The 25,939-nt window shown below is 46.5% G+C and overlaps 1 protein-coding gene and 1 long non-coding RNA gene across 3 annotated transcripts in view; one reads left to right on the top strand and one right to left on the bottom strand.

Annotated features, from left to right (window-relative positions):
* Positions 1–25,939, top strand: part of DSTYK (dual serine/threonine and tyrosine protein kinase) — a 50,912-nt gene that overhangs the window by 9,188 nt on the left and 15,785 nt on the right. For both annotated transcript variants that reach the window (XM_058701144.1, XM_058701145.1), the window contains exons 2-3: positions 10,430–10,815; positions 21,787–22,456. In XM_058701144.1, the coding sequence (XP_058557127.1) occupies positions 10,430–10,815; positions 21,787–22,456 (1,056 nt within the window). The remainder of the gene's footprint in view (positions 1–10,429; positions 10,816–21,786; positions 22,457–25,939) is intronic.
* LOC131496029 (uncharacterized) overlaps positions 15,100–25,939 on the bottom strand; it is a 42,603-nt gene continuing 31,763 nt past the window's right edge. The window contains exon 4 of the long non-coding RNA XR_009254273.1: positions 15,100–15,324. This is a non-coding gene — a long non-coding RNA (uncharacterized LOC131496029). The remainder of the gene's footprint in view (positions 15,325–25,939) is intronic.

Below are 25,939 nucleotides of genomic sequence, written 5' to 3'. Positions count from 1 at the left end.
GTTTGGACCGACTCCCCGGCCTTGTGCCATGCGCTGTGGGAAGCTTTAGACCACAACTCTCTTTGGAGTTGGGCTTTGTAACGTGCTTCCGTTCCCTGGGGTGGTGTTCGCTGGGCAGGAAGATGGGAAATAGGACTTGAGGATTGTTTTGCTTTTCACTTGTCTAACTAGTCATGCCTCAAAGCTGTCCTGAGGAATGATGATAGGTTATGTACCCGTAACAGCTTTTGATTAAACACACACACACACAAAACACACTTGCTTTATTTAATATTTTTTATTTATTTATTTGTTTATTTATTTATTTATTTTAACTTATGAAATTTATTGTCAGATTGGTTTCCATACGATACCCGGTGCTCATCCCAATTTTTAAATTTATTTTTGAGGAGACAGAGACAGAACGTGAGCAGGGGAGGGGCAGAGAGAGGGGGAGACACAGAATCTGAAGCAGGCTCCAGGCTCTGAGCTGTCAGCACACAACCCGATGCAGGGCTCGAACTCACGAACCGTGAGATCATGACCTGAGCTGAAGTCGGACGCTTAACCGAATGAGCCACCCAGGTGCCCCACCTCTTTTTATTTTTTAATGTTTTATTTACTTTTTGAGAGAGAGAGCGCAAGCTGGGGAGGGGCACAGAGCGAGGAGTGGGATAGAGGATCCAAAGCTGGCTCTGGCAGCACAGAGCCGGATGCAGGGCTGGAACTCACGAACCATGAGATCATGACCCGAGCCAAAGTTGGACGCTCAACTGACTGAGCCACCCAGGTGCCCCTCACTTCTTTTTTAAAGGTGCTTTTATCCCTTTTCTTTATTCAAATGTAAAGAAAAAGAACAAAACAGTCCAACTTCAGCTTCATCAGATTAAGAACTTTAGTGCCTTATTTATGCTGGACATATTTTATAGCTTAGTGTTTTTTACCCTTTCCATTCTATATATGGGGAGAGAATTACATTTCCCAGGTTTTTTTTTTGTTTTGTTTTTTTTTTAAATCAAGCCAAACTTTCCAGAGCAAAGACTAAGGCCCTGTCATAAATGCAGCTAGATTCAAGACTAATTTGAATAAAAGCTCACTCTTCATTTAAATTAGAGGGACAGTATCTGAACCAATATGGAGTTGATTTTTTAAAGAATATTCTGTACAGCATACCCTAGCCTTAACTTTTAATATTTTGGAGATATGCAGGGGTGAGGAGGAATGTGTGGGGAGGGAGACCGGCCAGGAGGAGAGAAGACATTCTTATTCTTTCAGCATACAACACCCCACTGGGGGATCTCTGTCTCTCCTGATGGAGAAACTGGCCTGCTCGGCTGCCTCTCGTTCCGTGGGCAGAAATGGAGTGGTTCTGTGTCTCAAACTTGGAAGAGAGTTTGTAACTGTGGGACACAAGTGGTTACAGAAGAAGGACACCTGTACTCCAGAAGAGGTGGAGAGGTGGTCCCTACTGCCGAGCAATCAGAAGGGACCCCTGCAGGCAGTGCAAGGTCATGCCTCTTTGTGCGGCTCTTGTTCAGTGAACTGGATGGTTACCCGTAAATTTCAGAGGTGTGTCCTATCCTGGAGCGTCTTTGTCAGTACTGCTTAGTCTTGAGGATTTCGGTTCTAAATCTGATCCTGCACAGCTTACTTAGATTAATGCCTTGAACTCCCCTGACTCAGGGCAAAAGTAAGGGATAGTGAAAAAACTGTTACTGCTTTAATTCTGTTATTACTGTATTTGATATGTGTGTGTGTGTGTGTGTGTGTGTGTGTCTGTGTATGTGTGTGTGTTTTGCCTATTGGGTGGTTGTTGTTGCTGTTGTTGTTGTTGTTGTTTTTCTGGTAAAATTCTGTCTCTCCATCTCCTTCCTGTGAGATCCAGAGCTGGATACAGTTCACTAGGTATCCTTCTGGCCCATTTAAACAAAATTACTTTGAAATAATTTTAAATTTACATAAATGTTGCCGGAACAGTACAAAGAGCTTCTTGTACCCACTTTGTGCAGATTCCCCAGTTGTTAAAGTATTGCTTTTGTGTTTGCTCATGTTCTCTTTCTCCCTCACTCTCTTTCTCTATTGTATCTACTCTTTGTCTGAACCTTTTGAAAGCAAACTGTAGACAGGTTGTTTTCTCTCCTCTAACACTCCAGTGTGCCGTTCTCCCAGCCAAGGACGTGCTTAGCGTGTAACTCCTCAAGTCAGGAAGTTAACTGACTCAGCGCTACCATCCAGCGCTCAGACCTCACCCGCGGTTTGCCAACTGTCCCAAGAACCACGCTTTTTGTTTCTGATTCAGGATCCTATCCAGGAACACGTATTGCATTAGTTGTCATGTCCCTTGAGACTCCCTCAACGTGGAACAGTTCCTCGACCTTTCCTTGGCATTTATGTCGACAGGTTTAAAGAGTAGGTTTTATATTCTATAGGATGACCCTCAACCAGGATCTGTTTTGTCCTCATGACTAGACTCTGGTCCTGAGCTTTTAGCAGGACGGGGCGTGGAAACGATGGAATGTGCATCGCGTCAGGGGTACCTGATGTCAGCCCCCCATATCTGGAGATGTTAAGCTTGGTTACTGGTCATGTTGGTGTCCTCTGGGTCTTTCCACCTTAAAGTCACCATTTTTTTTTTTCCCCTTTGCAGTTGGTTAGTCTTTTGCGGGAGGTGTTCTAAGATTTCGCTGAGAATCTTGTTTCTGAAAACACCTCCCTCCACCGGACCTTAGCATGCACTGACAGCTCCCTCCTGCCTCGGTGCTGGTGTGTGTGTGTGTGTGTGTGTGTGTGTGTGTGTGTGTGTGTGTGGTTTTCACAGCCGTCATCCCTTCTGGCCATCATCCCTTCTGTATTTCGTAGTTGGTATTCTTGTAGTAAGGGAGAGTTTTCCTTTTCTTTTTTTGCTTAGCTGTTTACATCAGTGTGGACTTGGACTTGGGAATTTTTTTTTCAATAGATTATGATCTCTTATCATTTAAGAGATTTTTTATGCCTAATTGACCTTGATTTGGTCAGTGAACCCCGCCCCCTCCCCCCTCTTCCCCCCCCCCCCCCCCTTCCCTTTGAGCTGGTTCCTGTGTCCTTTTGACTCATTCCCACCATGGACTCATTCTTGATGATTACTAGGTGTGGGAGGCTGGCTCCCAAATGACAGAAGCTAAGCCCTCTGTGAAGCTTGGGGTTGGCCTCCTTGGAGGAACTGCTTCCATCTCTGCATCCCATAAATTACAGCTTTAGCTGCCTGCTGCCTGTCCCTTCCCTCTGCAGGGTGACAGCCTCAGGAGCAGTTTTGCCCAGAGGGAAACTTGTCAGCAGGCTGCTAAGTGTGGGCTCTTCATTTCACAGCTCCCAGGGAATATAAGCTTCTGGGGGGATGCCATCTCCCTCTTCCCAGGTGCCAGGACAATCTTCTTCTTAAAAGTGGTTAGAGTGACACCTGGGTGGCTCAGTCAGTTAACTGTCCAACTTTGGCTCAGGTCATGATCTCATGGCTCATGAGCTCAAGACCCACATCCGGCTCTCTGCTGACAGGTTGGAGCCTGGAGCCTGCTTTGGATGCTGTCTCCACCTCTCTCTGCCCCTCCCTTGGTCATGTACTCAAAAATAAACAAACATGAAAAAAAAAAAAAAAAATCTTGTCAGAGAGACCTCAACGTGGTCTCTCGGTAGGATAACTTACTGACGTTTCTGCCAGCCTGACTTTTCAGCTTTCAACAAGAGCTTTGGCTGCTCGAGAACATTTCAGTCTCTAATCTCCAAAAACCATTTTCTCCAGCCTCAATGTACTTGTGCCGTTTGGTCTTGAAGATTCTGAGACCAGACTACCTAGGCGTACGTTTTCCTTAAATTCTCCTGTGTTCCTAATGTCTCCTCTGTAATTCAGAATCCTTTAAATTGAGCTGAAGGTCAGAGCTTGTTTGGGAATGATAAATGAATGTGTCATGACAGAATTCTTTCTCTCCGCTCCTGGGATTTTTGTAGCCCAATACCTTGGCGCTTGTACTAGAATTTATGGTAGTGGAAAACTGTATAACATTCATTTCTCAACTTAGGATTTGTCCTTTGCTCTTGGCGCTCGCAGTTCCTAAGAAATAAAAACGCCTCACTGCTTGTTTGTGGAAATGCAGATTTGGATCCACTGATTGCCTCAGCAGGTTATTAAATCCTCCCATAAAATCCCGTGTATGTCATTCACTTTTGGAGAGGACTGTAAGTTCGATGCTGAAAGTGAGGTAAAAACACTTTACCCAGCGGAGGGAGATCCTTGGGTACCAGGAGCAAGGATTGCAGTAGTAACTATTGAGACCTGAATTCACTCTAAAGCCCCGCCAACCCCGCCAATTGCAACCTTGGTGGCGATTATATTATTGCAATTGTGAGTTGCAATAATATAAGGTGAAGGTACAGTCCATTTCGCCTCCTCCATGTAGTGCCTTCCCTACCTTGGCCATGGACTGCCCCTTTCCCTGGCCTTCGCTAACCTCTTGAGTGTATATTAGTGATGGGAATGGAAGACAGGCAAGGAGCGAGTATTGACCTAGATCCCTTGCCATTACTCCAAAAACAATTCAAATAAAGTGCCTCTCCTAATGGGTCACTAGAGACGTAAAAAGGTCATTAGCATTTCTTCCCTCCAGTTCTCCCTTTTTATCATCGTCCAAAACTGAAACATAAAGGATAATAATCCAAACGGATAAGAGGAGCATGACAAATTTTTCTGAAAAGCACCTACCTTTTCTTTTAGAAAAGGGGCTCTAGAGACCTCCGGCATAATAACAACTCTCTTTAAAAGCGTGTACCAGCTAGTGGTAACACTGCGTTGTTACTGTTGTTTTTCCCCCACGGGCTTTATTTATTCCTCCTGATTTGGGGCAGTTTTCAGAGAGACTCTGTCAGTCCTCTTTAAATCGGGGTCCTGCAATCACCAAATTGTGTTTGGCCCCAAATTGGGAAAAATGTAGTGGGTCTGGGGGAGGAAAAATTTCTCCTCTGTCTTTCTGGAGTCTTCAGCCAGGCCTAGGAATTAAACCGATGTTTGATGGGTACACAAGAGAAAAACGCACACATTTTATTACATTTTCCATGTACATGAGAGTCCCCACAAGAGCTGAAGGGCCAAAGAAACAGAGCTGAGCATATATAGACTGAATTGGACAAAAAGAAGTAAATTATGAAAACGTGACAAGGCAGAGGAGCTCGGGCTAGAGCAGTTCGTGGTAGATAAGGGTTAGGCTAACAAGGCTTATTTGTACCGATTTTTCTTGGCCTTGACTCCAGGTCTCTGGTGATAAGAATGTTGCTTTCCTTCTGGTATAGCGAGTTCATCCTCCAGATGGGGGTTTTATCTCCTGCTTTCAGGAAGAAAAAGGGGAGGTCAGAGCGCCCTTCTTATAGTGCCGTGTGACAAATGCCTTGGGCTCAAAACACCCTTATGTCAAAAGTGGCACATTTGGGGATGGCATATTCCACCATCCGTCAAGGTCACTGTCTATTACCAGGTGTTGAGCTGACCCCCTGAGACGTAGGTCCAGCTCCTGGACCGTCCTGTGTACCATCTCTTGTCTGCTTAGATAAATGGAGAAACGTGGGCTCTGTTTTGTTTTGTTTTTTACGCTACTGGTTCCTCATCTATAAATGGGGATAATAATGGTCCTTGTCTGGTAGAATTGTGGGCATTAAACATGATGAAATAAATAAAGAGATGTACTTAGCAAGGGTTTAGTAAGTGTTTCTGTGGGGGAGGAAAGTAATTTTTCCTCCGCTCTAGTGGGTTCTTGGCCGAGACACCCCTGAGATAAAAAGACACATAAACAGGAGAAGAACAAACACCTTAAACGTGTATACCTCCCGTGTATACCGTGTATAATGTGTATACCTCCCATGTACGTGGGAGGGAGCAAGGAAAAACTCTCCAAAAAGGCCCACGCCACCACCCTAAACATCATCTCTAGCTACAGACAAAGACGTTGGGGGCGGGGAGGCCGTTCTGGGAGGTCACCGAGAGAAGTACTGTGAACGGGGTAAACGTTTGTTCTGCATTAAGATAAGAGTTTCTAGAGATGTAGACTCATCTCTGTCTTCCTGGTACAGAGAAGGAGCCGCCCTTGCGAATGGAGATTTCCCTCCTACGGCTGTAAATGTAAATGTTTCTTACAAAAGGGTAACTTGTACTCAGTTTTCAGAGAGCTTCACCTGTGTCTGCTGTTTATTTTTAAATAGCCGGCTTAAAATAAATGCCAGAGAGGCATATTTTGGGGTGGTCTGTTTTGCTCCCCATTCACTGTCGCAAACAAATAAACCAAATGGGTTGCTACTGTAGGTCCTCTCCTCGTCCTCCTTCCAGGTGGAAACCTTTGTTTAGAAGGAACCCTAACCAAGACGATCTGTATTTAAGAGGCATCGAGAGAAGAAGTAAGAGCCTTGGCTTGCACTTAAAGACAATTTGATTCGAATTTGCCTGCAGCTAGCGTTGGCAGGGTTAATGTGCTCCCGCTGAGAAGTCCTGCTGGTCCCTTCTGGCAGCCCCATATGCAGATGCTGTTATATTAATTACAAAAGAGAACCCGATTAACTCAGAAGTCCTTTAAGTGTCAGTGAGACAGCTGCTCCCGCTCTGAAGCCGGTTTTCTTCCTCCTTCCTTCGCTGCTAAAAATGCACTCTCTCCATAGATCCTCGGAACCCCTGGCTAGTTTAGTCAACTTTTTGATCTGCAGTTATCTTAGTCCAGGGAGAGCTTGCCTGATTCAATTCACAGATAAAACAACCAGACCAACCACCCATCCCCCCTCAGTGGGTCTTCTTTGACCCGTTAAAACCTGATGGCGCCCTGGAATTTTTGGAGCTGGAAAGGATGTTGGAGATGATGTCATGCAGCTCTTTGAGTTCACAGATGAGATATCCAAGGCCGAGGAAACTCAAGTGAATTGCCAAAGTCACCGAGCTAGTGAGCGGCGGAGCCTGGGATACACTCCTCCCTCCGGAGCCCTTTGCCGAGAGAGGCGGGTTGTGAAATGATCTAGGGTTGACTTTGTTTCTGTCCGTGCCCTTGTTCAAATGTGGTACACCTGTGTCAGCGATCAATGAAAAAGCTAAAGAGTAGTGGCAGAAGCAAAGGGCTTGAATAGTGACACGTTGAAAAACAGATGGCGAGACCCACATGGAAGATTTTTCTTCAGTCCACTAGTTGCACGGAGAGCCCCAGCAGAGTGCCTGGAAACACGTATTAGAACTGGGCTCAGCACCAGCCCCCTCTCCCACTGCAATGGTCCATGGTGGTTTGACCCTAGCTGGTTTATTTGTGGTGGCTGTTTGTGTCACTACAGAGATTGGGGAGGAGGGTGATAATTTGGGTCAGATGATTAATGGGGTGTGTCTCCTGTGGTTTTGGCTGATGGAGCATGTTTTACTGGCTCTCCTATAGTTGGCCCTTTGTCTCAGAGGTTTTGTGATCTCTCCCTCTGGTCCTGAAAAGTGATGAGTTGGTTTTAGTTCGGCCATTTGGTTGGTTTTATCCACTCTCCACTCTCATTTAGGTTTATTTTTTTTTATTATGTGTCAACTTTTGTTGTAGGAGTTATAAAGGTTGTCGGTGTGGACTTTCACCTGGACACCTATCTATGAATCCGAGCAGCACTTGGGAAAGAGGAAGGGATAGAAAGTGTGGGTGAGAGGGACTCTAGCTGGCGAATCTATCCTTCTCACGGCTCAGACGGACACCACTGGAGCTAAATTCTGTGAGGTGAACGGGTCGGCCTTATTCTGTTGTCCAGGTCCAGTCTCCATGTTGACGTGAAGGTTTTTAGGAATAACAGTTGCCCCTAAACTATTCACCATGGTACTAGACTTTTCTGAGTACTTGCTGGAGCTGCTTACAGCTTTCTGAAGATAATTCTCCCACAATAAATAGATTCTTACACCGAGCAAGCAAGTGCATAAGCCAGAGTACTTAAGGACGAGTCAGTCACTGTGCTGGGTGTTGAGGATACAGAGAAGAATATGGCCCTTCCTGCTTATGATCACTATAAACAGATAACTAGAATTGACCATGATAAGTGTTGTTTAGATAAAACAAGATGGGAAGGGACTCAGGACTAGCCCTAGATAAAACAAGATAGGAAGGGACTCAGGACTAGCCCATTGCTACTTGCTAGGTGGTCACACAAACAATTGACCAAGGCCCCCTCCTCTCCTCTCCCTTTCTCTCCCCACCTCTCCCTTCCTTTCCCCTCCTCTCCCCCTCTTCTCCCCTCCCTTCCCCTCCTCTCGTCTCCCCTCCCCTCCTTTTCCCTCCTCTCTCTTCCTCTCTCCTCCCCTCCCTCCTCTCCTCTCTCCTCCTTTCCCCTTCTGTCCTCTCTTCTCCCCTTTCCCCTCTTTCCTCTCCCCTTTCTCCTTTCCTTTCCTTTCCTTTTTATTTTTAGGTAATCTCTACACCAGCATGGGGTTCAGACTCACAACCCCAAGATCAAGAGTCACATGCTCTACCGACTGAGCCAGCCAGGCACCCCTTCCCCTTGCTTTTATTTTATTTATTTATTTATTTAAAAAAAATTTTTTTTTTCAACGTTTATTTTATTTTTTGGGACAGAGAGAGACAGAGCATGAACGGGGGAGGGACAGAGAGAGAGGGAGACACAGAATCGGAAACAGGCTCCAGGCTCTGAGCCATCAGCCCAGAGCCCGACGCAGGGCTCGAACTCACAGACCGTGAGATCGTGACCTGGCTGAAGTCGGACGCTTAACCGACTGCGCCACCCAGGCGCCCCTTCCCCTTGCTTTTAGATTGTGGATCAAAAAGACTAGGCCCCTTGCTGGTATGTTACTCTTGTGCTTGGTAAATACCTTGCACACAATTAGGCACTCTGTCACCACTCCTTTCTTTCTCAAAGCAACCCAGCTCTTTCCCAGGAGAGTAGATTTCCCTGTCTCGGAGTCCCGTGTTGCTGATGTACACGTGCAGGCTGGACTTACAGTCAGTCCAGCAGGTGCTGGTCTTAGAGACAGGCATGAAAGGAGGGGCCTAATGAGACGCACAGAGGGGTCTGGGTAAAAGCAGACTTCTTGAAACCTTTTGGTGGTGCCATTTGTGGAAGAGAAGGAGGTTTGAGGATTTGTAATGGGACAGGTACATTCCGAAGTAGAAGTGCTTCTTAAACAAATTAGACCTCCCTTACATGAACAAAGTAAACAGCTCATGGATGGTTCAACAGCTCATGGTGAGATGACTGAAGCGAATTCCTTTCAGCTGGTACCATACAACATATCAGTGAAGGTGTGTGTGGCTGCCCAGAGATCAGCCTTCTTACAGCCTAAGAACCCAGGGTCCGGGCCTTTCTGAACAAACGCAGGGGCTGCCTGAATCCTAGGCAGGAGCGGGCACCGGCACCCGAGTCGGGAATGATTGCATTCAGAGTCTGAGTGTTTCAGGTCGATGAATTTCTGGTTCCTTTTCCCAGGCAGAGGTCTCTCATACTTTAGGAACATAAACCGAAGTCTCGCCATCCATAAACCGAAGGAATGTGATTTGGTCAGGCGATATTGATCTTAACTGAGCACCCGAAATTTTAAGAGAACAGATGACTTGGCAGCTGGGATGCCGTCACCCGCCATCGGAGAGACGAACTGGAAAAGATTCTGGAGCTTCGGCAAACTTGAATAACATTGCATTTTGATATATGTATATGTAAAGATTAGCTCACACATTTAGTTATAAAATATGTCATAAATGAGGAAGATAAGCTAACACTGCAGATGGTGGAGACATTTAAAAGGGCCTTACGGGGGCGCCTGGGTGGCGCAGTCGGTTAAGCGTCCGACTTCAGCCAGGCACGATCTCGCAGTCCGTGAGTTCGAGCCCCGCGTCGGGCTCTGGGCTGATGGCTCGGAGCCTGGAGCCTGTTTCCGATTCTGTGTCTCCCTCTCTCTCTCTGCCCCTCCCCCGTTCATGCTCTGTCTCTCTCTGTCCCAAAAATAAATAAAAAAAAAAAAAAAAAATAAATAAATAAAAGGGCCTTACGTTCAAGTGTTCAGTCTTCTGTCACAAAGGTTTTCATTTTCACATGTTCAGGTACAGTTTCTCCTTGGGTTCCCATCCTGATTAGTGTAATCCTTTCTGGCTCTGTCATGTCAGTGATCTTGTGATTGTGGTTGAGTCCTTGTATACTCCTTGACCCTCCACTGGATGTAAAAGGAAGGGGAAGGGATCGGGTCACTGCCACCTTTCTAGGTAGAGACACCTGCTCTGGGGACAAACCACGGAGGGGACTTCTGTTTGATATTTGAGGAGCCTGTTCTGATTGAGATGTTTTCCTGATGTCTTGTCCAACCAAGGGCTTCTGAGATACTTCTTCCCTAGGGCCCGGCCGTCCTGACTGGGTCTCTGTGCGAGTCTCTGTCTACCCCTCCTCACTGTGTCTCTGTACTCTCCTTCTCACCCTCCCCCTCCCCAACCAGGCCAGCTGAGCTGCATTGCCTTTCCAGCTAAGGAAGAGAAGTACCTCCAGCAGATTGTGGACTGCCTGCCCTGCATCTTGATCCTCGGCCAGGACTGTAATGTCAAGTGTCAGCTGTTGAACCTGCTGCTGGGGGTGCGGGTGCTTCCCGCCAGGCTGGGCAGCGAGGAGAACTGTAAGCTTCGGCGCCTCCGCTTCACCTACGGGACTCAGACTCGGGTCAGCCTGGCACTCCCGGGCCAGTACGAACTAGTGCACACGCTGGTTGCTCACCAGGGCAACTGGGAGACCATCCCCGTGGAGGACCTGGAGGTCCAAGAGGACGGTGAGGACGCTGCCCATGTTTTAGCCGAACTGGAGGTGACGATGCACCATGCCCTCTTACAGGTACCTGTCTCGTATTCCTTCAGTTGCGCGCGCGCACACACACACACACACACACACACACACACACACACACTGGCTTTTCCTGTAGTTGAGCTCTCTCAGAAAGTAGTTTGGCCCTCTATAGTCTGGGCTCTGAGCATCAGCCAATAGAGCACATAACCTGGGAAGTTGAAAGCCAAGGCCACAGCAGTGCCCATCCCTGCCTCTGCTACCCTGCTGCAAGCCCCTGCACAATGTACTTTTCTCCTTGCCCCCCTGTCTCCTTTTCTGCCACAGAAGGAATGGGCTACTTGCACCTCAGGCTTTCACAGAATAACCATGGTCAGGGCTAGAAATCCTTTTTCATTTCTCAGCTGGAAGGTGTTGCCAGAATCCCTTTCTAAAAGGAACGATAAGGTAATAGATTATTAATGCTCTTATTAGAGCCGAGGCCAAGTGAAGAATCTTGTGAGTTTTTCCGTAGACCTGGCCATTATGTACTAAGTGGGACAGGCCACGTCTCCTACTTTCTAAGGAACTCGGGAACCCGAGAGCAGGTCTGGCTCAGTGTAAGGAGATACGGAGATCCCGTCATCTGAAGAACGTCTTTGCTTCTCTTTTGAAGTGAACTCCCGAGAGAGGGCTACACCTCTTGGAGCATCTTCCGACAGATCATATTGACTATCTGGTATTCCTGTCTCCACTTAGGAAGGACTCAGCTCTTGTGCTGGCTTCCTCTGCTACCCTCTAGCTAGGACTGGGCTGACTGATTAGACCGAGTGAGGCTCGGCCAAGAAGGTGACTCTGTCAGGGGTCAGGAGTGGGTAAGATTAAAAGAATGCAGACCTGGGGCGCCTGGGTGGCGCAGTCGGTTGAGCGTCCGACTTCAGCCAGGTCACGATCTCGCGGTCCGTGAGTTCCAGCCCCGCGTCAGGCTCTGGGCTGACCGCTCAGAGCCTGGAGCCTGCTTCCGATTCTGTGTCTCCCTCTCTCTGCCCCTCCCCCGTTCATGCTCTGTCTCTCTCTGTCCCAAAAATAAATAAAAAAAAAAAAAAAAAAACAAAAACGTTGAAAAGAATGCAGACCTGCTCAGAACAGAGAGTCTCTTCACGTTGGTCAGCTGTGCCGGAAAGGAAGGGCTAGTCTAGCAGGACTAGGAAATTTGCTGCTGCTTTCTCGTAGCCTCCTTACCTACCCCTGTTCTAAAACGCCTGATCTTCTAGTCAATGAATGAGTCCTTCGGTTGTGACCATGGCCTCTGAGACTCCAGAAGTAGAAAGTGTCATCTCATTTCCTTCCAGAGACCAGATTTCTTTTATCTTGATAAATGCTAGAGGGGCTGTGTGCACAAGCCAGCGTTTTCTCTGAGCTGAGTTTCGGCAGCGGCTTTCCTCTGTTTTCACACGGAGAGCTCGCGATCCTTAGCTCCAGGGTTGCCGAGAGGGTTCTTGGAGGACCCTGGTGGTAGCTCTGACGGTAATCCTTGTTTATTGACCGAGGCTGCTCAGTTGACCCGCGAACCTTCTTCACAGTTCATGAATACTTGAGCCATACACAGTCTTTCTGTGATATTCTGGCCTGGTCTGGTTCTTTCAGGTTCCAGTGGCTCAGTGGTTTTCAGACTTTCTCAGAATTTCTTAGAATCTCATTCACTGGGGTCACCTGGCTGGCTCAGTCAATAGAGGATGCTACTCTTGATCTTAGGGTTGTGAGTTTGAGCCTCACATTGAGTGTAGACATTACTTAAAATATACGTGAAGGATTTCATTCACCGTAAGAAATAACATTTTAGGGGCGCCTGGGTGGCTCAGTCAGTTGGGTGTCCGACTTCGGCTCAGGTCATGATCTCGTGGTTCATGGGTTCTGGCCCTGCATCTGGCTCTGTGCTGACAGATCAGAGCCTGCAGCCTGCTTTGGATTCTGTCTCCAGCTCTCTCCCCAGCTTGTGCTCTCTCTGTCTCTAAAATAAATAAACATTAAAAAAAATAATAAAAAAAAGAAATAACATTTTATATCAAGACCTAGTACATATATATGTGTGTGTGTGTATATATATATATATGTATGTATACACGTATACATATTGACATAAAATTTCATGAAAGAATACTTTTACTTTTTGCAAAACACACTGTTATCTTCTCCTCTATTTGATTTCATCTAGCAAAAATGATGACAGAAACCTACTAAACTTGATGTTGTGAGGTGCTACATTATAACCTGCAGCTTAAAAAATACCGTTAGATGGCTGGTGTAACTGCTGTCGGCCGGGCCGTGATTCTCTTCCTGTTCTTGTCTTCTTTTTTATTTATTTTCTTAATGTTTATTTTTGAGAGAGAGAGAGAGAGTGAGCAGGGGAGGGGCAGAGGGAGAGGGAGACACAGAATCCGAAGCAGGTTCCAGGCTCTGAGCTGTCAGCACAAAGCCAGATGTGGGGCTCAACTCACAAACCCTTGAGATCATGACCTGAGCTGAAGTCGGACGCTTAACCGACTGAGCCACCCAGGCGCCCCCCTGTTCTTGCCTTTTAAAAAACAATCTGGGAATGTGAGCAAAGCCATGTGCGGGAGAGGCACGTTCTTTGATTGATTTCTCTGGATCCCTTCATCTTATTGGCTTTAATTTTTAATGCTCATTTACTTTTGTGCCATGAATTGAAGTACTTCAAGCGAGCACTGGACAGGAAAGTGAGAGCCGTTCCCCAGGTGCACGTCTGAGCACTCATCTTCCTGAGAAGAGCCCCCCTTGCCCGCCCCCGAGGTGTGCTGAGAACTCAACTGAGGTACCGGCAGAGGAGGTCACTTGGTTGGGAAGTCGAGCCACCAGATCAGCTTCTCTCCCCGCACAACAGAAATACGGATTTTCTTTCTTGAGGAATATTCTTCACCAGTCTTGAGGAATTCTCTAGGCTCTTGTGCTCTGTTTCATGTGGTTTGTGAGGCTTCCTTAGCCAGTGTTTCTCCGGATCTGCTTTCGTCTCCAGTGGTTTTGATGTAGAAATAGCAACGGACCCCAACGGTTCTAAGTTTGGAACCCCTTGATGCTGTGCCTCAGAGAAGCCTTAGTTGCCTTTGTGGAGCTCCGGCCTGCTCCGCCGCTGTGGTCGGATTCCTGTCTTCATTAAATTCACGGGCCTTAGTGCTGGGAGCTTGCTGCCGGGAGCAGTTCACAGCCACCTTGAAGATTTTTGTGCCAGTGAAAAAGATTTTTCTTTTGTTTAGCTCCGGTTATTTTTGGGACCAGTGAGTTAGCTCTAAACAGCCCTTCCATTTGGTTTTGCAGAGGGTGATAAAGAAAGGAAGCACTTAGCTCAAGGAAACCAAGATTGAATTAGGGGAAATGAGATGTTCATTTTCAACTGTCAATTTATCAAAGCAGAATTTCCCCCTACCCTTGTATACAATGGTCATTCTTCTAGTATGGTACTTTAAAGCTCTCATAAATTAGCCGTTTTTAGTTTGTTCCAGAATATGCTGACCCACACGGCCCCTTAGTGTTTGGTATTCCCAGCTTTGTAGCTCTGGGTCCCCTGAGATTCCCAGTTCATAATTCAGCAGCAGGGGAACAGAGTCAAGCCGTTAGTTTCTGTAACCTCGTTTAGTGTTAAAACATAGTCCTTTCCAGTTGGCGACGTATTTCACCATTCGCCACGCTCACTGGATCTGTCTCCACGTACAGACTTCCCCTTCCCCACCCTTACCCCCTCTCTGGCACATACACTACCACCTTCTCTTACAAGTCCAGTGGAACATGGGTGTTTGCTTCAGAGTTTCCTCAGTCTGGAGTGTGTGTGTGTATTTTTCCTGTGAACACCTATGAGAAAAGGAGTAGAAAGGAGCTGAAATGATTCAACTTTCTGAGTCTGAGCCGGGACTCCTGCAGCCTGGCTGTGGCGTTTTGCTTATGGTGGCACTTACAGAACTGACAGTTATTCTGCTGGTCTGTGTGTCCCCACCCTTTGGATGAATGTACCTGTCACCTGGCAGCCAGACTGCCACACACTGACATGGCCGTTGGCTCAGGGTGATGTCTGGTAGGGTATCTTTCAGGGAACTGAGGTAGACTAATGTTTCTAGGCAAGCTCTAATGAGTTGCAAGTAGACCTTTTTTTTTCCCTGACTACTTTTAACTCTAACCAGTTGGAGTCATAAAGTTTTCTCTTTATAACCCTCAGCCAGCAGCTAGCAATGGGCATAATCTATTAAAAAAATTTTTTTTAATGTTTATTTATTTTTGAGAGAGAGAGTGTGAGCAGGGGAGGGACAGAGAGAGAGAGAGACACGGAATCTGAAGCAGGCTCCAGGCTCCTAGCAAAATTTTAACGTCCAAATTTACGAAACAGTGTTGCTGGAAAATCAGCTTCTCTCAAATTTTTGTCTAGTCATTAGCGTTTATGATGGTGCCTTATAAAACTTAACTTGTTGTGTGTTGCTTCCCTTTGGTTAGACACCATATCTTCTCCTGAATGTCTTTAGGTGGAAAAATAGCAGTGAATTGGTAAAAAGTCACAAAGAAAGCCGGGTGAAGGTCCTGAGGGCAAGAAGATACCTTTTAGGACTAGGAGATAGTATGTGGAATTAGGTTAAAAAATGGCCATTCCAAGGCAAAAGACCCAAAGTTGGGGTTAATACGTATGAGGGGGAGAATGATACTCTCGAGAGAGAATTACAGTAAGGAAACCATGATTTTATGGGGCAAAGAGAAAGGAGAACTAAAGTGTCGTTAATAAAGGGTATCGGAGGTTCAGGCAGATGCGAAAGTATAAACTCCTTCCAGACTGTGAGCCTGTACTCGTCCTATTTAGCTTGTCTCGTGCCTTTCCCCTACACACGCTGACATATGTAGTGGGCCGTAGCCATCCAACACGTGTGGCTCTCAGCCAAGAGACCCGCAGACACCTACTGCAGGTCAATTTACCTGGTAAGGGTATGGGTGGTTTAGAGGCAGGTTGGCTTTTTGTGGTTTTTTTGGTTTTTTTCCATGCTCTTGAAAAAGGAAAAAGAACGGCTTGAGTCCGAGGCTGTGTTTTCTCAGATCACCACCAGCGCTTCAATTTGCGGCCTTCCAGGGTTAGCTCTTAGGGAGAAAATCTGCCAGAGATTATAGTCTTCATCTTCCTCTTTCACCTGTTTTCCAGGATCCCGTCTACCTCTTTCTTCGGCCCGGAGGCTTCCCTCTGTGTTTTCACCAAGAGCTCTGCGTGTTTCACTTTGAGTCGAGGATGGTTGGGGTGGGGATTTCAGAGACTCAGAGGCCGAAAGTACTGTCAGCAGACAGTTGGGGTTATTAAAAATACTCTTTTTGACTTCCTTCCTTGGCATCTCAGTTGAGTCCCTGAGGATTGTCTCACGGCAGAGCCTTTGCTTGGTAGGATATACTTTTTAACCCGGGAACTAGGATTGTTAGGATCCCTAAAGTCACCTTGTCCATCCCTTATCCTTTTTTCAGAACTTCCCCAACGTCAGCCCGGACGCTTCCCGACACACAGTGGACCTTCGGTAACTGCTTAAACATGCTCTCTGTAGTCTGTCGGACCTGGATTTACGTGCTGGCTTTGTCAGTTAACTGTGTGGCTGTGCTGGTTCCCTCGTTGGCAAGGGAGGGGGGGGGTGACAGTCCGTGTCTTTGAGGACTGGTGTGAGGCCTAAATGAGAGGGTGTGTGTCAAGCACTTAGCACAGTGTCTGGCACACCGTCCGTCCGTCCCCTCCTCCCTGGGTGTCCTAATCAGTGTCCTCGAGAAGAGAATTTCCCTCCCCGTCAGTTACCAGTCCTTTCCCTGACAGCCATGTTGGCACTCCTTCCTCTTGTCCAACCTAAGTCACTCTGGTTCCAGCTTACTTACAGTTATTATCCTGCTCTAGTTAGAGACAAAGTTCTTCATAAGTCATTATGAAATACTTCTGTAATGAAAGAAGAGAAAGATATTGTTAAAAGGTAAATAATACAAAAGGTAAAGTTACAAAGTTAGAAGTGAAAGGTTTCCCTTCCTTCTTCTCTCTTCCTCTTGCTACTACTTTGTCTCTCCGCTTTGATGAATGTAGTGACAAGACAATAAAGCTTCCGATTCCTATTGTTTGCTTATTATTTTAGAGAGAGAGAGAGAGAGAGAGAGAGAGAGAGAGAGCGCGCGCGCAAGCCTGAGCAGGGGAGAGGGGCAGAGAGAGAGAGAGAGAGAGTCTTAAGCAGGCTTCAAGCTCAGGACAGAGCCTGATGTGGGGCTCAGTCCCACAACCCTGGGATCATGACCTGAGCCAAAAAGAGTCAGGCGCTCGACTGACTGAGCCACCCAGGTGCCCCCAGATTCCTGCTTTTATCTGTATCTATGGTACTGGATGTTTGGATCACTGTTGAATACAGCTGCAAGGCAGATTGCACAGAGGCTACTCAGTATATCTTCAGCAAGGCATTTTCTATAATGTAGCAAGGATAGAGAGGTATTTTCCTTAATATGTAATTGACATGTAAGAGTGATCTGTTCTTGGAACCATATAAAGATGAAGAGGAATCATCCTGTGTGAAAACAAACAGGAAAAATCTCTCAACAGTCCTGTGAGAATGGCGGGGGAGGAGAACGGATGGTAAAGGTAGATAGAACACAGGGACAGGGATTGAGGTCGAGGCCGCGCCGGTTGTGTACTTCTTTTCTGTGTGATGTGAACCTGAGGTCAGAACTGTAGAGAAAGCAAAGACATCTGCAACCTACCTGAGTATATGGCTGTCTTCTGTTTGAACCATCAGTTAATATACTCATCCTCGGCCAGAACTGAGTTTCCGTGATGTGCCATGAACCATAGATTAAGGAGTCTTCCCCAGTAAGAGCCAGTGTTCTTAGGAAGTGGTCAGGCTTCTTCAGTGATTGAGCGATTTCTTCTTGGCATTTAAGATAATGTCATTTTACATCAAAGATAAAACCTAAGAGGTCACTTCTGGTGTTTGCAGGGTAGCAACCTCCTTTCTGTTCATTCTCTTAATGTTGTCAAGAAAATTGATGGTGAATATACCAACTTCTGCAGATTCTGTAGATTTGTGCAGATTGCATTCTACAAGAGAAATCTCTTTAGGAATTCACTGTGACTCACAGTGGGAATTATGGGATACTCTTATGATTCCCTGAGATTCTTTCCCCCTGATCGAGTTAGGAGCAAAATGCTCACTTACTCACTGCTTTATTCTTAGAGTAGAGGCAAACAGCAACTGCAGATAAATGTGTGGGATACGGGTTGAAAGACAGCAGATTTCACACATGATTACTGAAGAGTAGTGAAGGCATCATTTGTTCATCCATCCATTCCACGTTTGTTTATTGGATGCTCACGAAGCGCCAGGCACTGATTGAGGTGCTAGGAAGGAAGACAGCTTCCAGGGAACAGCCCGAGATCAGACCTCCCTCTCACGTGGCCATAATAGGGCCCAGAACAGGTCTGGTTCCTCCTCTCTGTATTAATTATTATTTTTTTCACTCCCTGTCTCCAGGAGACAGTGCTGGCTTCCCTTTTTGTTTATAACTGTCAGGGATGAGTCATCCCTTCACCGTAAGTGTCACAGAATCACATAGCACGTTCTAGACTAGTATGTGCTTCTGCCAGGACGTCAGGCCGCAGCCCTTCTTTGCCTGTCTTCTAGCAGCCACGATGGCGGAGCGAGACCAACGGGGCGAGGTTGCTCACTGGGGAATCGAGGAGCAGGAGCACAGTACTTGGCTTCTATCCATTTTCATTTCATACAACATCTATTTAGGAGCGGACACCTTCTTTCTAGGTGCCAGCGTACCGGGCAGCACCTACCATTAGAAAGCCCAGAATCCATTAAAAAAAAAAAAAGAGAGAATTTGCACCTCTGAGCACACAAAGTCAGCGCTCTCCTAAGAAGGATTTTGGTTGTGCAGATGGACTCCACGGCTTTCGGTTTTCTTGCATATACAAAATGGACATTGAAAAAAAAATTTTCTTTACGTTTCTTATTTTTGAGAGACAGAGAAAGACAGAGAGACAGAGCATGAGCACGAGAGGGTCAGAGAGAGAGGGAGACACAGAATCCAAAGCAGGCTCCGGGCTCCGAGCTGTCAACCCAGGGCCCGACACAGGGCTTGAACTCACGAACTGTGAGATCATGATCCGAGCTGAAGTCAGACACTTAACCGAGTGAGCCACCCAGGCACCCCCAAGATGGACATTTTAAATAGACACTGATTTTAGAATTTTAAGAAAACCCTTGAAATAAGCAAGCAAAGAAAATGATTCCTGAAAGCTTAGAAGACTTTCTAAAGAACTCCTACTTTAGGCTTTCTTCTCATAATATTCCTATAATAAGTGTGATTGGATTATAGCTTTAAAAATGTATATGTTTAAGAAAGGTTTGCAAGTTTAAAATATTTATTTGAAAAAGCATATTCACCTATAATTCTCTACCTTATTATAAGTTTTCATTCCTTGGGATTCTCTTCCCATCATTATTAAATTATTATGTATTATAATGCTGGCATTCAGGCAATTATGTCTTCTGCTCTCAGCCTTACAAGTTCTTGCCCACTCTTTGAATATGCCCTCGCGAAGTGATTCATGCTGTAGCAGTGTGACTCAGGGTAGTGAAAGGGGGTTTGTTTGGAACAGTGGGATGAGTGTCAGACTAGTCTACCAACCAGAAGACATTTCCTGCATTTCGAGGCATAGATGAAACAGCAGATTTCTTTTTGGCCTAGGCTTGGATGGAAAGTAGGTGGATTTTTAGTGTTTGCTCAAACCATAATTGGTGAGATGTTAAAAGCACTTTTAGCTTTAGGGAGTTCACAGCGGCCAGCCAGATAACAGTTATGTGACCCATCTGTGAATTAAACTTACTAGTTATTTACTGGGGAAGATGAGACCTTGTGCTTTTCTGGAGATGGGAGATCCCCCCCCCCCCTCTCTCACACACACACACACACACACACACACACACACACACACACACACACAGAGTACAAGAGACAATAGGCTGGCATTTTCTAGTCCTTTCCTACTTAAAAGGTCCCAGGTTTTTATTTAAAAATGTTTTTCGTCAAAAATGCCTGCTGCTCAGTCAGGTAAGGAATGAAAACAGAATATCAATCTGAAAGAAAATAAACAACTGCAAATCTTTTACATTTCAAATAAAGTAAATTTGCAACATCTGACAAATGTTAAGGGCACAAATGAGCAGATTCGCGCTGATTTCTTTTATAACTCTGTCAAATGTGCTAGAATTCTGTGGAGGATTGATTTGGAATTGCAGATCCCTGAAGACATCAGGAGTTAGTGTGCCTGCAGCGGTGATAGGGCATGAGTCTCCGGGTTGACCCTTAGGTCTGGGATGCCGGGCAGAGTAGACAGTTTCAAAGATAGAGAAAAGCAGCATGTGCAGTGGATGGAAATATATGCTCTTAACTGCCTCAGGATCCTCAGGAAAGAAGCAGAGCACAGGGGCACCTGGGTGGCTCAGTCGGTTAAGTGTCTGACTCTTGATTTCGACTCAGGTCATGATCTTAGGGGTCATGAGTTCGAACCCCGAATTGGACTCTGCTGACACTGGAGCCCGCTTGAGATAGTCCCTCTCCCCTCGCCCCTCCCCCACTCGCACGCACGCACATATGTGCGCATGCTGTCTCTTTCTCTCGATATAAATAAATTAAAAAAAAAAAAGTAGAACACAAAACAAAAACTGTTGGCTAGGAAAGGACCTGTAGACGTTTGTTTCTAAACCAAAGCTCGTGCTTGAAACTCACTTTAAGATCTTGGGTATATCCGTTATGACTGGGTTCAATCACATGTAACAGACAATCTGAAAAACGGGCTTGCTTAAACAAGATAGAGGTTAACTTGTTTTTCCCTCGTGAAAGAAGTCTGAAGCTAGGCTGGTGTGGCGGCTCTGCGGTCGCCAGGGACCCAAGCCCCCTGTTTCTTTTTGCTCCATCAACCTCAGTGCTGGCTTCTACCCTCAGGTTTGCCTTAGGGCTGCGGGCTGACGTCATCTTGCCACTGGCAAGAAGGCTGAGGCCAGAGAGTGTGCTTCCTGGGAGGGTCAAACCCCCTCTAGAGAGTTCTCCCAAAAGCCCCACCCCGTTATTGGCCACCTTGTCTGTAAAGACCATTGCCTTCCCAATAATGCAGAGGCTAAATACTGGATAGGCAAACCTTAGTCTTGTACCAAGTGATCATGAGAATGAAGGTATTACCAAGACTTAGGTGGCTAAGACTTTGAGATACCTGCAGACTTTCAGAATAGGACAGTAACAATGTTGGCCAAACCTGGTTTTTAGTTTGTTGCTTGATTGACTCAACAATATTGAGGCCCATGTGTTAGGCACTGGAGTTACAATAGCGAACAAGGTGGACATGGTCCCTGCCCTCAAAGGGTTGACAGGCTAATAGGGAAAATGGGTTTTCAAAAAATAAAGTATAAATGTGTTGAACATTAAGGAAAGGAGAAGTAGAGAGTGCTTGGGATTATGTTCGAGGAAGGACTCTCTAGGGCATGACATGAGTACACAGGCAGGTTGGAAGCCCGCTTGGGAGTTGGTCTGGGAGTTAGCTGGCTCTGAAAGGTTGGGCAAGTGCAATGAGCGAGGACTGGAGTGGGAGGAAAGTTCCAGACAGCCTCACTCCTGAGCTGAAAATTTCCACAGCACTTCTTTCTCCTTCCATTACTTGTGTTACTCCTTCATCGGAGGGTATCTATAGGTGTTTCCAAACAACGAGGGAAGCCAGGAACTAAATTCTTTTTTCTGAAGTGGCTAAAGAGACGGCCATCCTTTCTACTGACTGCTTTCTCTCTCTAGACAAGTGCCTGTCTGCACAGGCTGCACCAGGGAGTGTTGGTAACCCAGGAAGGAGTTGGACAAATGATGGGGGCGTACCGAAGTCCCATTGGCCCATCACAGATCTGGACTTTGGTCTCAGTGTGGGACTCAGGGGAGGCAAGGATTGGTTCTGACCCTGAAGTGCTGATATGACCCCCCCCCCCCTTCCCCTTCTAGGAAGTGGACATTGTGGTAGCACCGTGCCAAGGCCTCCGGCCTGCAGTGGATGTTCTGGGTGACTTGGTGAACGATTTCTTGCCTGTGATAACCTATGCACTCCACAAAGATGAACTCTCTGAGAGGGATGAGCGAGAGCTTCAGGAAATCCGAAAGTATTTCTCCTTTCCCGTATTCTTTTTCAAAGTGCCGAAGCTGGGCTCGGAGATCATTGCCTCCTCTACCAGAAGACTGGAGAACGAAAGGTCACCGCTCCATCACCAGCTGATTGGCCTGGGCTATCTGAGCAGCAGTCACTGTAACTGTGGGGCTCCTGGCCAAGACACTAAAGCTCAGAGCATGTTGGTGGAACAAAGTGAGAAACTGAGACACTTGAGCACGTTTTCTCACCAGGTGCTACAGACCCGCCTGGTGGACGCGGCCAGGGCCCTGAATCTGGTGCACTGCCGCTCCCTTGACATCTTTATTAACCAGGCCTTTGACATGCAGCGGGACCTGCAGATTACTCCCAAACGTCTGGAGTATACTCGAAAAAAGGAAAATGAGTTGTATGAATCGTTGATGAATATTGCCAACCGAAAGCAGGAGGAAATGAAGGACATGATTGTCGAGACGCTGAACACCATGAAGGAGGAACTTCTGGATGATGCTGCCAACATGGAATTTAAAGGTAGGTCCTAGAGAGCTGGGCGTGGGCTACTGGGACCAGAGGATTCTTTAACCCTTTGCTAACCAGAAATTGAGTCAATTAATTCTGAGGGCCAAAGGAAACTCAGGAGGATCTCATCTACCCAACCGTCATTAGCAGGAGCCCACCTTAAATCATTTAGCCAGAGTGGCCTCCCTTGTTCTCAGAGGCCTTCCTGGAAGATTCCGCTGTCATTCCTTCCCAGGACTGGCAGTCCAGCTTCTGGTAAGTTCATCCTAATAGTGCTCTTTAATCTCCAGTTTGTGTCTGTATCCCCTTGACCTTGATGGAGCTGGAGAAGAGCTCCAACTGGAGAAGAATGTTAGTGGAGAAGAATTCTTCTGGAGAAGAATGTTACTAAGTCATGCTTTAACCTTGGCTTTAACCTTCGGCATGGCCCATGCTTCCTTATTGGTCCTTTCTGTGTGTGTCGTGATCTCATTTTCTTTCCAGGCTGCTCCCGAAACCCAGCTCAGGAGGATTTCCCAAAGTCCTGTTTTCAGCTTTTCTGGAAGCCCCATTCTTCATGGATGGCTGTTAAGAAAATTGGGCCACGGTGATGGGTCAGGTCTTTTGGGGCTGACGTTTAGGTGTGGCTGACCTTGCATACTGACTGGTCTGTGGACCTCCCTGCAGGAACGTGAGCCCTACCACCTGTTCATTAAAGGGAAGTCGTTTGCAAGTTACCCTTTGGGTTCTCAGTCCCGGCTGTACATCCAAATCTGCTGGGAGGCTCTTTGAAAATATATGGGCGCCTGGGTGGCGCAGTCGGTTAAGCGTCCGACTTCAGCCAGGTCACGATCTCGCGGTCCGTGAGTTCGAGCCCCGCGTCAGGCTCTGGGCCGATGGCTCGGAGCCTGGAGCCTGTTTCCGATTCTGTGTCTCCCTCTCTCTCTGCCCCTCCCCCGTTCATGCTCTGTCTCTCTCTGTCCCAAAAATAAATAAAAAACATTGAAAAAAAAAAATTTAAAAAAAAAAAAAAAAAAAAAAAAGAAAATATAAATGTTCGATACCACCGCAGAGCACTGCAGACCTATTAGTGAGAATTCCTTTTCTTTTCTTTTCGTTTTCTTTCCTTCTTTCTTTTTGAGAGAGCGAGCGTACGTGAAAGGGGAAGGGTCAGAGAGTGAGGGGGAGAGAGGATCCAGGGAGGCTCTGTGCTGTCAGCATAGAGACCGACTCAAGGCTCGAACCTGTGAAGTGCAGGATCATGACCTGAGTCGAGACAAGAGTCGGACACTTAACTGCCTGAGCCATCCAGGCACCCCAGTCAGAATGTCTTACGTGGGAGCTAGCATCAGTTTTTTTTTCTTTTCTTTTCCTTTCTTTTCTTTTTCTTTTTCTTTTCCAGTCTCCCTGCGGATTCTGTACATTGCCATCTTCTTGATGAGGGAACTGAGGCTCAGGCAGGTTAAGTAATTTGCTCAAGGTCACATAGCTACTGAAGAGTAAGGGCAGAATTTGAATCTAACGGTCTTATTTCTGAGTTAATTTCCATGCTTTCCTGCTTCTTAATCTGTTTCTGGCTGCTGCCGCCACCGTCGTCCTCATAACCGGCTCCCAAGGCTCAGCCTGGTCTCCGGCTCTTTGCTTTCCCTCGTCCTGCATCCGGTCTGCCGCCGGGTCCTGACGAGTCTTCGTCCCTGTTTCATATCTACCTTTGCTTTTCTGCTGCCTCTTCTGTGGTCTGCCTGAACTGCTGTTAACCTGTTGCTCCCCCGGACATCTTTCTCTCCTTTCTCCAGTTCATCTTTCGTGGCTCCCTGTTCCTACAGACTAAGTTTAGACTTATGAGCCTAGTGTTAAAGATCTTCCAAAGTCTGACCGACTTTCCTCTTCCTCTTTCCCAATGTGCACTTTCCTGTAATTTCTATTTCAGTTGGTCTCAACTGCTTGCTGTCCTCCATATGCTTCCTTTACTTTTTCTTTGCTCCTGTTCTGCCCTAAACCCAAAATGTCCTTTATTTGGGAATTTGCAAATCCTACCTAGCCTTCAAGGCCTCTTCTAGATAACATTTTCACATCTCTTACAGCAGATAACACAGAGTCTGTGGATGGTACCTCTTCAGAGCCCGAATGAGCGTGCGAATGATGGTATACGGCCGTGTCACGCTTATACAAAGGACATAGAGTTGACTCTAGCAAACACAGGTGCCTTATCTCTTACAGGTCTTTCTAAAGATGAGCAAAGATACGTCTTTGGTGAATTCCCCCCGTAGGGAGGACTTGCAGTGGAGATGCTAGGAGGGCTTCCGACTCACCGAAACAAAGCTGGCACATCAGTGCCAGTGGCACAGAGCCCTTGGTAAAGGTGGGCAGACCGTGAAATATTTGACTGTATATTAGGTGCCAAGTACACCAAGTTTGGTGCCTGGGAAGCGGTGGTTAGTTCAACAGACGCAGGGGGAACTGGGAGCGTGTAGATCAGACGTCTGGCTCTGTTAACTGCATGATGGATTTGTGAAGCCACTTCCGTACTCGGCTGTGTGTTAGACGAGACTTGCGTGGCTACTACTTAACCTTGTTCTAAGTTCTTCCTGGAGACCTTTGATGCAATAAGTAAATTTAGAAGAGGCCAGAAGATTTACCAGCTGGCCTGGGGAACCAGATTTCTGGTACCGTTTTTTTGTTTTGTTTCATTTTGTTTTGTTTTGTTTAAATAAAGGTAATGCAGGTATGCTGGCTATATGGCATACACACTTCAGAAAAGACTTTTGGGGTGCCTGGGTGGCTCAGTCAGTTAAGCGTCTGACTCTGGCCCAGGTCATGATCTCACGGTTCGTGGGTTTGATCCCCACGTCGAGCTGTGTGCTGACAGCTCGGAGCCTGGAGCCTGCTTCAGATTCTGTCTCTGTATCTCTGCCCCTCTCCCACTCGTTCTCTCTCTCTCTCTCTCTGTCTCTCCCTGTCTCTCTCAAATATAAATAAACATTTGAAAAATGTATTAAAGAAAAGCCTTTTTTTTTTTTTTTTAAAGGTAATACCTACATACATAGAATAGTTAGGTCAAAGGGAATGTAGGTGATTTTGTTGATTTGTTGGTTAGCTTAAAATTCTGATAGATTAAAAACAATTTTTTTTTGTTAGATGTTATGGGATCTCCTCCAAAAGAGGTAGCACCGATTTAAATTCCCACAGTAGACATGAGAGTGCCTTTTTAGGAGTGGAGTTTTTGCAGGTAACTTGTCTTCTCTTAAGTTCTGTCCTCTGGCTGGCAAAACAGATTTCTGATTCTGGGAGGTAGCTGGATGGTGACAGTGTTCCAGTTTTACTTTTTATTTATCTAGCAATTGATCAGTGCTGAATCCCCAACTCTCGGGTTTTTCCAGGAACTAGGCAGTGTGAAAGGTTACAGAGGCTTTGCAGTCCCTGAGCTTTGGGTTCAAATGCTAGCCGTATTACTTCCTAACCGCACCCTTCCGGGTGCCGCCTTTGTCCTTTCTTTGAGACTGTCTCCCAACCCGT

This window comes from Neofelis nebulosa, chromosome 15, assembly GCF_028018385.1.
Source record: "Neofelis nebulosa isolate mNeoNeb1 chromosome 15, mNeoNeb1.pri, whole genome shotgun sequence".
NCBI lineage: Eukaryota > Metazoa > Chordata > Mammalia > Carnivora > Felidae > Neofelis > Neofelis nebulosa.
Note: the sequence above shows the minus strand (reverse complement) of the source record. Positions and strands in the feature narration are given on the sequence as shown.